General features: G+C 50.9%; 2 protein-coding genes across 4 annotated transcripts in view; both read right to left on the bottom strand.

The window, feature by feature from the left end:
* ABL1 (ABL proto-oncogene 1, non-receptor tyrosine kinase) overlaps positions 1 to 385 on the bottom strand; it is a 149,362-nt gene extending 148,977 nt beyond the window's left edge. For all 3 annotated transcript variants that reach the window (XM_042965330.1, XM_042965334.1, XM_042965335.1), the window contains exon 1: positions 29 to 385. The gene's annotated coding sequence lies outside the window, so the exon portion shown is untranslated. The remainder of the gene's footprint in view (positions 1 to 28) is intronic.
* Positions 386 to 4,504: 4,119 nt separating this feature from the next.
* Positions 4,505 to 13,645, bottom strand: EXOSC2 (exosome component 2). Its single transcript, XM_007078833.3, has 9 exons — positions 13,491 to 13,645; positions 12,103 to 12,204; positions 10,396 to 10,441; positions 10,083 to 10,172; positions 8,767 to 8,832; positions 8,213 to 8,281; positions 6,649 to 6,825; positions 5,627 to 5,755; positions 4,505 to 5,088 (listed from the first exon to the last, which is right to left on the bottom strand). The coding sequence occupies exons 1-9, from the start codon at positions 13,610 to 13,612 to the stop codon at positions 5,008 to 5,010; spliced, it is 882 nt and encodes a 293-aa protein (XP_007078895.1). The 5' UTR covers positions 13,613 to 13,645; the 3' UTR covers positions 4,505 to 5,007.
* Between the last annotated feature and the right edge of the window lie 552 nt (positions 13,646 to 14,197).

Below are 14,197 nucleotides of genomic sequence, written 5' to 3'. Positions count from 1 at the left end.
CTGCCGGGGCGGGGCACGGGCGGCTTACTCCGGGGCGTCGCTCCTCCACGCCTCAGGAAACGGGGTGTCCCAGGTCTGGGGGAAAACAGAGACCACCCCCAGTGCCCCAGAGCCAGGGCAGGGCTGTACGGGACAGAGCACGCTCGCGGCCCCGAAGGCGGGAGGCGGGCGGAGGGGGGAGGAGGCCCGGCCGCCTCAGCTGCCCCGAGCCCAGGGGTCTCTGCCCGAGACACCCCCTCCCCCGGCTCCGGACGTTGTTACAGCCGCCGCCGCCGCCAGGCAGTCACATCCCCGGAACTCCGCCGCGGGACCCAGCCTCCCCCCGCAGGTGGGGGCCGTGGACAACCGAGGGGCTCCTCAGCCGCAGGACCCGGGGACCGGCTCCGGCTCCGGCGCTGCTCAGGGACGGACACCGACCCCCGCGGCCGCCATGATGGATTAGGAGCCGCTCCACAACGAGGCCAGGCCCCGCCCCTGACCCCGCCCCCGCCGACGTCCGGCGCGCGCCTCGCGGGGACCCGGGCCTTCCCGGCGCCGCTCTCGGGGACGCCGCCGCGCCCTCCGCCTCCGGTCTCCCGACCCGCCAGAATTCGGCCCCACACGACCTTTTAAATGTGGTTTTTCCGAGCGCAAGGTGAGCGGCAAGGAAGCCCCGCCTCCTCTGTACCGCCATTGGTCCCTGAAAATCCGGGTCGGGTCTCTCTCCTGCGTCCCATTGGCCGGTGAGGGCAGTAGGCTAGAGTTCCCGGCCAACCCCAGTCGGCGCAGGCCGCAGGGCATGCCGGGGGTCGTAGTCCCGAGGCGCCCGCTCCTGTCCGCGCGCACCCGAGACTTCTTGCCCTCTGCTCCCGGCTCCTGAGCTTCGGTCCCGCCCTCCAGGGAGCCGGTGGACTCTCGCCTGCCTCGCGTCGGGCTGGCCAATGTCTCTCCTGCGCGGGTAGTAGGACCGGCGAGGAGCCAAAGCAAGGGGAAAACTGCGGATTGGATTATCTCAGAACCGGAGTTGGATTACTTCCTTAAACCTCTTTAGGGAAGAGGGAAATTTGGCCCGCTCCTGGAAACCAAGGTATTTGGTGCCTTACCCTCCCTCCCCAAATTCTCACCTTTTCCGCAAGAAGTATAAATATTAGAACTGGCGAAAAATAAATGACTGAAGAGCATCCGACCTATTGCGAACGAATTTTCTTTGGGTATCCAGAGGCTCCCTCATCAAAGGAACCGCTTGTTAAGCACCTCTCAGAGGCTAAACCAGGCGTAATCGCAGCTGTTTGAGCTAGAAAGAGCCTTTAAGATGAAACGACCTCATACATCCATACATGGATTTGCAGGAGAACACCCTGTTAGCTGAGAAAATACGGATTGTTGGGCTAGCAGGCCCAGAGACAATGACCCAAACACACCAAACCCACACTTGTCATAACCCATCTCCTGCAACCGGAAAGCACCCACCAGGTCCCTTAGTCTTCACCCTTTATGTGTCCCCATATATGGGATATATGCCCATTTATAAGGAGATCCACTCATTTTAGTGCCTACTCTGTATCGTAATGCTTTTCACAAACTACATTATCTAGTTTAATCCTCACTGTAGTCCGGCGAAGCATGTAGTATTATTCCCCATTATGCACTTGAGGAAAAAGATTCAGAGACGTGACTTGCTCAAGGTCACTTGCCTAGTTAGTATGTGACCATGTCACCATTTGAGCCCGGATGAGTCTTGCTGCAAAGCCCACGATTTTTCCACTGTACCATTCAGTATCAAATAACTTGACCAAATGTTAGACCATTGACTTTTCAGAAGTTGCTGGCATTAGGGAAGAAGCTACATTATGGATGTCGTAGCTACATTATGGATGTCGTACGTCCAGTTAGTATATTGAGTTACGGATTTTCGAAATATTTCTGCTGGATGGGGAAATGGTAGTGACTTAACGGTGGCATCGAGAATAGTCGTGTACAGGTACCGAATGTGAGCATATGAAAACTTGTACCCGAAGTTGGAACTGAAATGTATTAATTGATGTTAGTAGGTTTAGCTTTGCTCTCACAAAATAATCTGGTTGACACTTAGTCCTGACTCATAGTATCATTCTTCAAACATTCAGCGCCCTTGTTCTCCTTTATTTACCTACGATCTTACCCTGATCAGCACCCTTTTTATTTTTAGCAATTTCGCTTTCTTCCTATTCATGCTTTAATCGCATCCTGTGCATCATCATTCTCTAGTTCAGCTTAAAATTGAGCAACTGGATCAAATTCTTTTTTTTTAAGGTTTATTTAGTTTTGAGAGAGAGAGACACAGAGTGTGAGTGGGGGAGGGGCAGAGAGAGAGAGGGAGCCACAGAATCCCAAGCAGGCTCCAGGCTCTGAGCCGTCAGCGCAGAGCCCCACACGGGGCTCGAACTCATGAACCATGAGATCATGACCTGAGCTGAAATAAGAGTCTGATGCCTAACAAAATGAGCCACCCAAGCACCCCTAAAATTTTCTAATACGCGTTTCTTGAACTAATTCATTCAACAAGCATTTGAGTCCCCTGTGTGCCAAGCACTGCTCTAGCTGGCATACAATGGGGGGCAGGGGGACACTCATCTGTGTCCAGAGGAGCACACCTAGAGGGAGGGACAGGCAGTGAGCAAAATGGTAGCTCAAGGGATTGGTCTCAGGGCTGGAAATAAAGTTTCTGGACCTACATTCTTTCACCAACAGTCCAAGCCACTCTCTAGATTATTATTCTTTTTCATTTGAGAGAGAGCATGCCTGCGAGCAGAGAGAGGGGCAGGGGGAGCTGGAGTAAGCAGCTCCTTCCCACAACCCTGGGATCATGAGCTGAGCCACCCAGGTGCCCCAGTCCAACCCATTCTCTAAAAGGCTGCTTTCCCTCTAAAGCTTCAGCCTATTCCTGATCCATAGTTCCTCCTGAGCTTAATCAAGCCATTTTCTCTGAACTACTTTCTTCACTGGTTAAGTGAGGATCACATCTGCTGGCTGTCAAGAGATCTTGTTTGGTCTTCCACAGGGTGAGATTATGCTGCAGGGGTCAGTGTGGAGGCCACCTGCACCTGATCTAAATGCGTATCCAATCTCCATTTTCCACCGACCCACCTTCTGGTGGGGAACCCCAAGCCTAGACTACAATATTTTCTAGAGACGCACTATGCTCTTTTCTCCCTGTAGAACATTGTAGAATGATACTTTTGAGGACTTAAAACTAAAATCCAGAGCCCAGCAAATGCCTGATAGTCAGAAACCAATGTTGCCAAACATTGAAAAAATCCCTTCAGGTTCAAATATTCATTAAAAGTAATTCAGTTCAGTCTAATTTTGTCCTCACTTTTACAAAGCAAAATCAACCCATGAGTTGCTACCGGAAGTAAGTACCAGTGTAAAAATTTCAGCTTATTCCATTTTCTTAAAAACACACAATGGAATTAACACTCAACAAGGGCGCCCTCTAGTGGGCCACGGACAGTAGATCAGCCCAAAAAGGTGCTTTCAGACCTTCACCCTATTCCCATCTGGCAGATAATTGCCATTCTGTATATACTGAAAGTACAGAATAGGCTGGCAGCCTGGGAGAGACCAAGGGAGACCAAACTTTCAAAGAGCTTACAAACGATCCCCGCCCAAACTCAAAACCAAACCAGGGACTTCGACTTCCCCCACCCCCTCCCTTCCACGAAGAGGCATCCAGCCTGGCATGTGTTCTGAACAAGATGCCAAGTGAACAAAACTAAAGTTACAACACAGCCTATGGAACATTCAGTTGTCTGCAAACTCCTCAAACAGATGATACACTCTGGAAAGCAAAAAAAGAGGTAAAATGATACCCCTGAGTAACGTGGCAAGGACAAGAAACATACTGTTACTCAAGAGCTGAGCTATAGTTCATAACCGTCAAAGGCAGTGTTCAGTCACTACCGTTGAAACTGTCCTGGGGTTACATTTTCCTAGGCGACCCAAACAGAGTATTTAAGGCCTCTGTCAGAATCTGTATCTGCTGAACCCTCCTTCAACTGGACTCAGCTCTCGTTACACAGGACACAAGACCAGAAAGTGATGTTAACACATTTATAAATATATAAAAATAGTTCACTACATATGTGAAATAAAATAGCACTTTATAAAGAGAGGGCTTTTAAAAAAAAATGTTTCCCCAAACCTGAATCAAAGTACCCTCTTTAGATAGTCATTAGGAAAACCGATGCATGGGAATTCTAGCATTCCTCAGTGAGAATTCCAGCCTCTTGTTTTTCGCCCTGAATTATGCCAAAGTTAATGCATTACTACTTCAGCTACAGGATGAAGACAGCTTTTCTTTTCCCACCTGCATTTGTTTCCATGTTCCTCACAGCACCCAGAGCATTCATTCCATTATCGATAATTCGACTTCTTACAAATCACCCTAAAGGCAGGACAGATTAAGGCAGCCAGCTAGAGATGTACTCGCATCTATCACCAGAAGGATCATGCAATGGGAAAGAACATTCCAGCCAAGCAAAAGGCCGCTTGGTTAACTTTATTCTTCTATTCGACTGCCGGGTTGACGTCACTAACTATATTCTTCAATGTCGTACTTGTGCTGCAGAGGTGGAAATAGAGGCCAAAACAGACAATCTGGGGGTCAGGGAGGCTGTGTTGCTTATAGGGGCAGTTTCATGGGGGCTTTGTGCCTTGTGAACTGATGGTGAGTAGAAGACAAAAGATTCTCCGTATTATTCGAGGATGGGAGGCCACTTGGCTGGAACACCACGTGCTTTTAAAGGCTCGAAACTACCCCTAGTGCCGGACTCTGCAGGCAACCTAAGGGACTGGCAGTACATTCCCCAGGCTTTGCCTGAGAACAAGAGAGAGCAGCCCTCTGGGCCGGAGGCGGCCCAGTGTGGGTTAAGGGATGAGTTTCACGGTTCTCCGCTGAGCCACACTTGGGGACCACAAATCAGCTTCTTCAGTTTCAAGAACTGCTCCACTCAGGTACACGCAGTCCTGTCCTTCAGAGGCCTCTCTTCATCCCTCCTGTTCTAAAAGCCTCTGGCGCGTTTCCATCACTATTTCCTCCATTACTTCTGGCTTTAAGATGTCTTTGATCTAAAGAAGAAAAGGTATTTGCTCAGAAAAGAAATCAACCATGAGCAACCATAAGCCAATCCAAACGCAAAAACCAAGCATGGCTACCATAAACCCTCTGTACTCCTTTCATCTGTCAGAGGCTAAGTACTGCGAGACAGGATCTGCTACAACCAGCTTAACAAGTCATCAAGAATCCATGGTATACGGTGACAGGAGCAGAGATATTCTCCCGGCATTCACTAACAAGCTACAATTTGGGATGGGCAAGACGACGTCCTGACAGCTGATGTCATACACTAGTCCCCCCAGGGACCCCCACCCCGCGCCCCCAGATCCTCGGACTGACACTAGACGTTGAGGACGTTACAAGCATCTTGGGGAAACATCTACCGGCCACCCGGGAGGGCTGTCCGCCAGATCGGGTTCGTACCGACGGACACGGTAAAGGTGTCTGGGAGACGTGCTTGCTATCGCTGAGGAGACACGGGAGCAGACGACAGACACGTGACGCCGACTCACAGACCAATAGGGAAAAGGGAAGGCCCGGACGGAGTACCTGATGCGGAAGGGACGCCTCATAGCAATACAGGATACTGGTATCGTACAACATCATCCTCTGAGTGACCAGCGAGACGATGCAGTTCCGAAGCCGGGAGATCACCTCTCGGTCAGCGAGGGAGACAGGCTACCGGCGGACGCAAAGGGAATATAGAATCAGAACGACAGTAAGAGGACAGTCCCAGCAAGTCACAGAAATCACTTCTAATTTAAATAGTATCAACTCTGGGACTCCCAACCAACCAAACGGCTAGCTCCGAGGGAGACGAAGACAGATGACCCTTCAGTTGCTGTTGCCCTGTAACTTGCTACCTCTGGCGACAAAGATCAAACCAGTTCCATTCCATCTCTTGAGAAAAACAGAACGCATGGGGCGCCTGGGTGGCTCAGTCCGTTAAGCGTCAACTTCGACTCAAGTCATAATCTCGCGGTTTGTGAGTTCAAGCCCCACGATGCGGTATCTGCTGTCAGAGCCTGCTCCGGATTTCCTGTCCCTTTTTCTCTCTGGCCTTCCCCACTGGTTCTCTCCCTCTCCCTCCCTCCCTCCCTCCCTCTCTCTCTGGCTCAAGATAAACAAACTTAAAAAAAGAAAAAGAAAAGGGGTGACTGGGTGGCTCCGGTTGGTTAAGTGTCTGACTTCAGCTCAGGTCATGATCTCACGGTTCGTGAGTTCCAGCCCCGCGTCGGGCTCTGTGCTGACAGCTCAGAGCCCGCAGCCTGCTTCGGATTCTGTGCCCCTCTCTCTCTCTCTGCCCCTCCCCTGCTTGTGCTCTCTCTCTCTCAAAAGTTAAGTAGTTTTTTAAAGTTTTTCTTTTTAAATAAATAAAAAGAGAAAGAGAAGGCAACAATGTTCATGAAGACAGCTCGACGGAGACCCACACTAACGCGGACGACAGCACACTAACGCGGACGACAGCAACCATATGGTTTAGAAACAGCCAGCCCGCCTGTCCCAGAAGCACAGCGAAGACTGAGCACCGCTCCGCCACGAGGGCAGCAGCAGCAGCAGCGTTTCCTCACCTCCAGGTTTGCAGTGAGGCCCCCTGCATCCTCTTCTTTGTGGCCAGGCGTCGGGTAGATCCAGATGAAGCCGTTGGTGCCCAGAATCACCGACGCACCACACGGCAGGTCATGGAAGTGAGTCTTCTGCCGCTTCACCAGGGAGGGGGACACCTGGACCAGAACCCCCTGACCTAGCTGGAGGAACACAGCACACGCGAAGTCACCGCAGGGTCACCCGTGCAGTGCGGGAAGAGCGGACCACAGGACGCGCGTCCTCGCTACGGCAGAAGCAGGGCCGCTCCTATCAGCAGCCTCAGTCACAGTCACTGGACGCACACACACCGGAAACATTCCCGGAGAAGGCTTCCGGACGCAGAGGTGGTTCACGAGGCCGGAGAGAAGGGGATTTTCCATACTCTCCTCCCACCTTCCCGTCATCCCAGGGTCGCCGCGCCAGCAGTCAGAGCAGCCAGAGCTAACGAGGACGCGAGCCCGTGCCTGTTTCGGGCCAAGGCGCACTGTCCCGTTCCACCTCGATCCCAACCACCTACCCTGCCCGTGAGATGCGTGCCGCCGGGCAAGAGGACTGGCCAAGGGCTGGGTGCAAATCTACCCCGGGTCCTGGCAGGACCACTCCAAGCCCCCATCCCGCTGAGGGAGGGTCTGCAGGACCCAGTCCCGTGAAGGTCGGCACACGCGGTGCGCAATTCTACCCACTTCAAGGCTGTGAGCGTGGCTGACCGTGGCCGCTCCACCAGGGAACAGTCTTCTGTTCCACTCAGGAAACGAAAAGGTTCACCCAGATGAAGCCAAGAGACTAGCGAGTCGTAATTTGTTTTAGAAAGTATGCTGTCGGGGCGCCTGGGGGGCTCAGTCGGTTGAGCGACCAACTCGGCCTCAGGTCATGATCTCGCAGTTGGTGGGTTCGAGCCCCGTGTCCGGTTCTGGGCTGGCAGCTCGGAGCCTGGAGCCTGCTTTGGATTCTGTGTCTCCCTGAATCTCTACCCCTCCCTCGCTCATGCTCTGTTACCTTTCTCTCTCAAAAATAAATATTAAGAAAATAAAATAAAAAATAAAGAAACCATGCTACCGTTAAAAAAAACAACAGCCTCAGTAATGTAACCTCATACAACACCTACGAGAAAAGCAGTGGCATTTCATTTAGAGGCTCAAGTGGCAAACCAGCCCTTCCTAATAATGAATGATACCCATTTTATTGACTGGACATTTGTCTGGAGCCAAGGCCATCGGGTTTCAATGCACCACCTCCCCTCGCTCCCAGGACAGCCTCTACCCCCGGCCCCTGCGTAAAGCGGCAGTGCCCCCAGGAGGGAACAGACACAGCAGGGCCTCCGGGCCCACGGTCACAAGAGCTCTCCTGCCGCAACATCGCCTCAGTAGCAGGAGAATTAAAAGCTGTCGTCCGTTACACTACTGACCCACAAGCCAGCCGGTGTGTGGGATGCCAGCCTGTAACGCTTAACTTCTGGGGTTCTTCAGGGCCGAAATCCAGAGCCTTGGGGATTCAGAAAAGGATTTGAAGTCTCAGCTAGCATACAGGAACAGCAAGAGTCCAACTTACTTTTCCGTATTTCAGACTCCTTGTGTGCAGAGACACCGCTCCATCAGAGAACACTGCCTGGACTTCCGCCTGGCCAGGGTGATAAAGGAACACACACTTTCACGTCACCTGCCTTCCCTGTGTCCCTGATCCTTCCTCTCCTCCTTCCCTCCCATCCCCAACAGTCCCACTCGCAGCCTTAGACCCCAGAGGACATCAATGGGACCTAATCTCTCTCCTCCTTGGTTCCCGTGAATATCTTGACACGAACAACACCTTTTCTACTCCCTGGATCAAAGCCAACGTGGCCATGAAAAGTGGAGTCCAGCTTAAGGCACGGGCCACCGCAAGTTACAAAACCCACAGAAAGGACTTGAGGCAGCAGGTCTGGATAAGAGCCGGAGAGTCCGGTTGGGTTAAGGAGGTGGAGAAAGACAGCAGCGGAGCCCTTGGCCTTGAGCTAGGATTCAGATCCCCGCCAGGACATGTTTCTCCTGGTGGAGACATAAAATTTAAGCCCCATTTCCCAGTTCCATGTGAAACACAAAGATGCTGTAATGCAAGGTGCAGGATACACTGATAAGGTCCCCTTCCTGCAAGAAACCTCTCATGGCCAGCTCATCTTCCGCAGATCTTCTCCTCTGAAATACACAAAGAGATGACATTGCTTAAGTCAGACAGACCCTGCGGAAAGATCTCTCTCCTCCTACTTTCTCTTTCACTTCCTCGTGAGATCTCTGGAACCACAGTATTCAAACACCAGAGTAGGTAACCAGTGTCACTCAAGGAAAACCAGAGCGATCGCCACTACTTTCTGTCTCCCGCCCTCCTCTGGATAATATCCCAAGTCCTTCCGCGCTACTCAAAACGCTCCCAATCGTGCCCAGCCCACTTTTCCACACTCACCTTCCGTGGCGGCCCTCCATGCTCCAGTAGGCCCAGACTACCTCCTGCCTGACTTATCTTTACTCACACGTTTCCCATTAGCTCAGATTCCCTGTGAAACTCTATCCATCCTTCAAAGGTCAACCCCGGCGCCCCGCTTTCCGATGAGCGCGCACTCCTCTTGTACGAGCGCACGCCTGTTTATCCTTCCGACTGCCGGGTATTTAGATCACTTATTTCATTTCCCCTACTCATCTGTACACGCTTTCAGGAACTCGGTCACGCCTCCTTTATCTTGCGTTCTCTGGAGAACCTAGCACAGCGAGCCTCTTTGCAATACATGCTGGACTGAAGAGAAAGGCAAACCGTGGCATTTTACAAAAGGCTGCCCCTCAGGTACTGCAGTTGCCTGGAATAACCAAATGCCATTCAATTCACGAAAAGCTAATCTAAGCACAACTTTCCAAGGCACACATTCACTGTGCAAAGCTGATACACCCAGGAAAGGAAAATGGGCGCCAAGCATCTGAGAGCTTCTCTTTTGGGATCGCTCCCCATGGCTGTTCCAGATCCTACCACATACCAATTGCTGCTTATTTGGGGAGGCCTGGGCCAAGTAAAAAACCTATGTGTGGGGCGCGTGGGTGGTTCAGTCAGTTAAGCGCCCGGCATCGGCTCAGGTCATTCTCTCCTCCTGGCTCATGAGTTCAAGCCCCCCATCGGGCTCTGTGCTGACAGCTTGGAGCCTGAAGCCTGCTTCGGATTCTGTGTCTCCCTGCCTCTCGGCCCCTCCCCGGCTCGTGCTCTCGCTCTCTCTCTCAAAAATAAATAAACATTAAAAAAAAATTGTTTTTAATCTTGTAACTGTAAAAAAAAAGTGTACGTGTAATCTAGACAGCAAACAAGACTAAAAGAGGCAACCTCACTAAAAGCAAAGTTCTCTAGTGGAGGAACAGACCCCAGCATTCTTGCTAGCAAACTACAGTACCAGCCTGGAGACCCTTACCAGCTCTCCTCCAGGAAGGTTCATAGATGAGAGAAGCAAGACTGAATCCAGCCTAGAGTTGGTCTCTACCTTCCACCTCTTCTGTTGAACCTGCAGAGAAATTTCACAGTTGGACAGACTTCAGGGGCAAGAGCTCATATCATAAGCAACCAATAATCCCTACTACAACAAGCCAACTGTTTACCTCAAAGGGCACAAAGAGTCCAATGCAATTAATACCCACTGGCATCACTACATAGGGAATGACTATCCCAGCCATTCAGTCACCAGCTTGCTTTTACTTTGTAAAAAACCCCTCTGGTATCGACTTTACCTCTGTGATTCTCCCCACTACAATGTCTCCTACTTCACCATTATATCTGAAAGATAAAACAAAAGGTCGTCCATCAGTAAAAAGACCTCATCACAAGACCAAGCATCATTCGTGATTTCGGTTAAACAGGATGAGGGCCTTAATTACATACCACATTTAAATATGGTAAATTCACATAACTGTGCTTTTTAAATTTATTTTCCCGGAACCGATAACTTCAAACATTCCTACATGTATAAAGTCTTCATTAATTATTCTGAGACAAACCATTTATTCCAAATAGTTCATTAAGCCCGTAACCCCTACTCTGTTAATTACATGCCACTGATAAGCATGGAATATTTCCTGCTGGGCTCTGGAACACAGATGGCTTCTGCATCAGCAAAGGAGGAGGAGACTGAGACGGGACCCCACCCCACCCCACCCCACCCAGTCTACACACTGTCTCCTTCACCCACAGGGTGCTCACCTCCGGCCCCTGTGTTAGTTCCCTATCCCGATTCTAATGATGAGGTGTTCCATGCTGGAGGCTCCGGCCGTGGACCTCTTCTCTCTTAGCCCACATTCACCTCTTGGGGAGCTCCTCCAACCGAACGGCTTGAAATACAACCAATGACTATTCCCTCCCGAATTCCAGACTCTACTCAACTGCTGGCTACGCAGCATCTCTATTTACGTGACTTAGAGGCATTTCCAAATGTCACCAACCTAAAAGCAAAGCTTTCCAACGGCCCCCTCCCCAGCTCCCGTCACAAACTGGTCCCCTCCCAGTGATCACAGTCTCAGTAAATGGCAACGCCATCCCTACAATTGCTCAAGTCAAAAAGCTTGGGAGTCCTTGGAAGATCCCTTGATTTCTCTTTCTCTCTCTCTCTCTCTCCCTCTCCCTCTCATGCTCTGGGACAAGTCCAGCAGCTGATCCTACTGGCTCTACCTTCAAAATATACACGGAAATAAAAGGCATCCCAATTGGAAAAGAAATGACACTATCTCTATTCACAGACGTGGTCCTACATATGGCAAATCCCAAAGAATACAAAACCCAACACTGTTACAGGATGAAAAAAACAAACTCAGGACACAAAATGTATGCAGAATCAACCACTCCTCACTCCTACCGCCATCTTAGTCCAAGCCGCCATCGCTTCAGATGATGAAAACAGTCCATTAATGTGTCTCTCTAAGCCTGCCCCTGACCCCCTCTCAACACTCCTCCAGAGTCAAGAGAAGTCAGACCAGGCCCCTCTTCTGCTCCACCCCTTCCAGCGGCTTCCCAGATTGTACATAGAGTGGAAGACAAAATGCTTACCGTGGCTACAAAACGGGCTGTCTGCCCGCCTCATCTGCCCCTACGCTCTCCCTTGCTCGCTCTGTTCCAACCCTACCGGCTTCCTTTCAGGAGCTAACCTTTATGGAGCCCTTCTAGGTAGTGCACCCTGCACTAAGTACTTTACATGTCCTATTTGAATAAATTCCAATGAAAATCCCACAAGGTAGGTCATGCTATTGTCCTCATTTGCAGAGGAGGCGACCGAGGTTTGGAGAGGTCAAGTAATGTGGGGAAACCTTTGAAGCCCCCACTTACCTATGGTCATCTATACCCCTTTCCACTGTCACGTTCAAGATCGCAGACCTACTGAACCGCAGACCTAAGGCAGGTGGGAAGGAGGGGAACGACACAAGAGAATACACACCTTTTGTTCTCACCTGGTTTTCAAGGCTTTCACACAGATCAACTTGTTTACCCTCTCCACGGAGCCAGCCACAGATGCAATGAGCTTCTCTTCCCCCATGTAAGTTCCATGGCCCCTGTTACAAGAGTAGGATACAAAGAATACACTTGAGATGACCTCTCCTTCCAAGAACAAGGGTATTCCTACCGGGATCCTCCCACTGTAAAGCCTGGCTTCTCTCTCTGCCCACAACACTCCTTCTTTAGAGAGCTTCACGGACATCTCCTTTGGCTTACCCCTGTCTACTCAAATGACACTTTCTCCATTGGGCCCACCTTGACTATCCCATTTAAAGTAGTCCCCCCACCAGGCTGCCACCACCCCCACCATATCTCCAACCGCATTCCACTGATGCTGCTCAACTTTTCACTTCCCCCACTGCAGGTATCGCCAAACATACCAACTCATTTGTTGGGCTCATTGCTTATTATCTGTCTCTGTTGAGAGATAAATTCCACTAGGACAGAAGTTTCCACTCTGATCACAGTTGTACCCCAACCACACGTAATTTAAATATATGTTGAATTCAGGAAGGAAGGACTGACACTTAAGATTCCCTAGGTTCCAATAGCCTCAAACTAAAGGGCTAGAGAGCAAGGCTATAAATGCTGTACTCCCCTCCTCTCCAAAAAGTCCTACACACCACTGGTGTTTATCTCTGATGGTGACAGAATGGTGAGTTTTGCTTCTTTTCTTAATTATCGCCTCATCTAATCCTCGCTTCCCTATCAAACAGTTACTGTTATCATCACCATTTTACAGAAGAGAAATCTGACGTTGGAGAGAGAATACAACCAATAATACGTGATGGCGCAGGGCTGGAACCTCAACTGTCTGGGTCAAGAGCCTGCTCTCTTAACTACACATGTTGTACTGCCCTCAGATTCGAAATGCATATTTGGGTGCGTGCGGCACAATATATTTCTATGCCCTGAGCCCAAACAACTGCTGATTCCAAAACCGAGCACCTGGCTAAGCGATGTCGCTGAGAGAAGAGGAGACCAAGTCAGAAATGCCCACAGTCCCCTCAATCTGAAAACTGGAAAGAGGTCTCTGCTCCGAACCCCCACCCCCAGGGTTGCAGGTCTCCAACGAAGAAGAAGAGGAAGTCTCAGAGATCAGGGTCTCAGGCAGAGCACCCAAGAGTCCTTGATACCAGAGCTCAGGACAGAAGAGCTTCCAAGGGCTGAGGCAAACGCAGATGGGGACTATTTCCGAGCCCAAGGACTCAGAAACAAGGGGACTGCGATGCTCAGATGTGCCCTGCGTCAGGCGGGTACTGAGGTGCAAGGGAACAGAGGCCACGTGCAGAGAGCCCAGCAGCCGCCCTGTGGGGCCCCGAGTCCCCAAATCCCCACGTACCGCATGAATCCCGTGTCCGTGGTGATCGTGTCCCCCGGAACCACCAGGTGTTTCTTAGTATCGCGGTCCAAGCTCTCGCTAAGGGGCTTGCGAGCGACGGGAAGCCTCATCTCCATCGCCATCTTGGCGCCAAAGAATGGCGCAAGCGCAGTCCGGCCGGGAACCGCGACGTCCGGCTCCGCAATTCCCTGTGGTCGCTTGGAGGGGCGGGGCGGGGCGGGGCGGGGCGGGCCTCGGAGGAGCCGCCCAATGGGAACGCACAGCCTGGTGGCCATGTTGACTATTGGCAACCATTAGGCTAACATGAAGGGAATGAGGGAGCCGAGTTTCCATTTTTACTATTGGCAGGGCTTCCCCTGTGGAACTCTAAAAGCTCAGGTTGGGTGGCGTTTGATTTACCAAAAATCTCTCATAATCATCATCCCGTTTATTGTTTACCAGGTAGATAATTGAGAAATGGGCCTGTGAGTTTCCTTCCAACTCTAAGTTGCTAAAATGTGATTCTTGATTCTTTGGTATGAGAGAGCTTAGTAGGATGGGAAGCTGGGACCTCCAGAAAACACTAGCTGGACAGAAAAATCGAGGCCCTTTTCATACTGTTCCTCGTAGCCCGGTATTCTACGTTACCGCCTCCTCGTGGGTGCTGGTTCAACACCAACCATCCAGATGCTGGTTCTGTTCTTTCTTGACAACTTCTTTTGAGTGAG

Source organism: Panthera tigris, chromosome D4 (genome assembly GCF_018350195.1).
Source record: "Panthera tigris isolate Pti1 chromosome D4, P.tigris_Pti1_mat1.1, whole genome shotgun sequence".
Classification (NCBI taxonomy): Eukaryota; Metazoa; Chordata; class Mammalia; order Carnivora; family Felidae; genus Panthera; species Panthera tigris.
Note: the sequence above shows the minus strand (reverse complement) of the source record. Positions and strands in the feature narration are given on the sequence as shown.

Coding starts and splice junctions, on each gene's coding strand:
- EXOSC2 (XM_007078833.3), bottom strand. CDS start 13,612: ATGGCGATGGAGATGAGGCTTCCCGTCGCTCGCAAGCCCCTTAGCGAG. Junction 8,833..10,082: donor ACCTTCCTGGAGGAGAGCTG/GTAAGGGTCTCC, acceptor TGTGTATTTCAG/AGGAGAAGATCTGCGGAAGA. Junction 8,282..8,766: donor AGGAAGGGGACCTTATCAGT/GTATCCTGCACC, acceptor CACCCTGGCCAG/GCGGAAGTCCAGGCAGTGTT.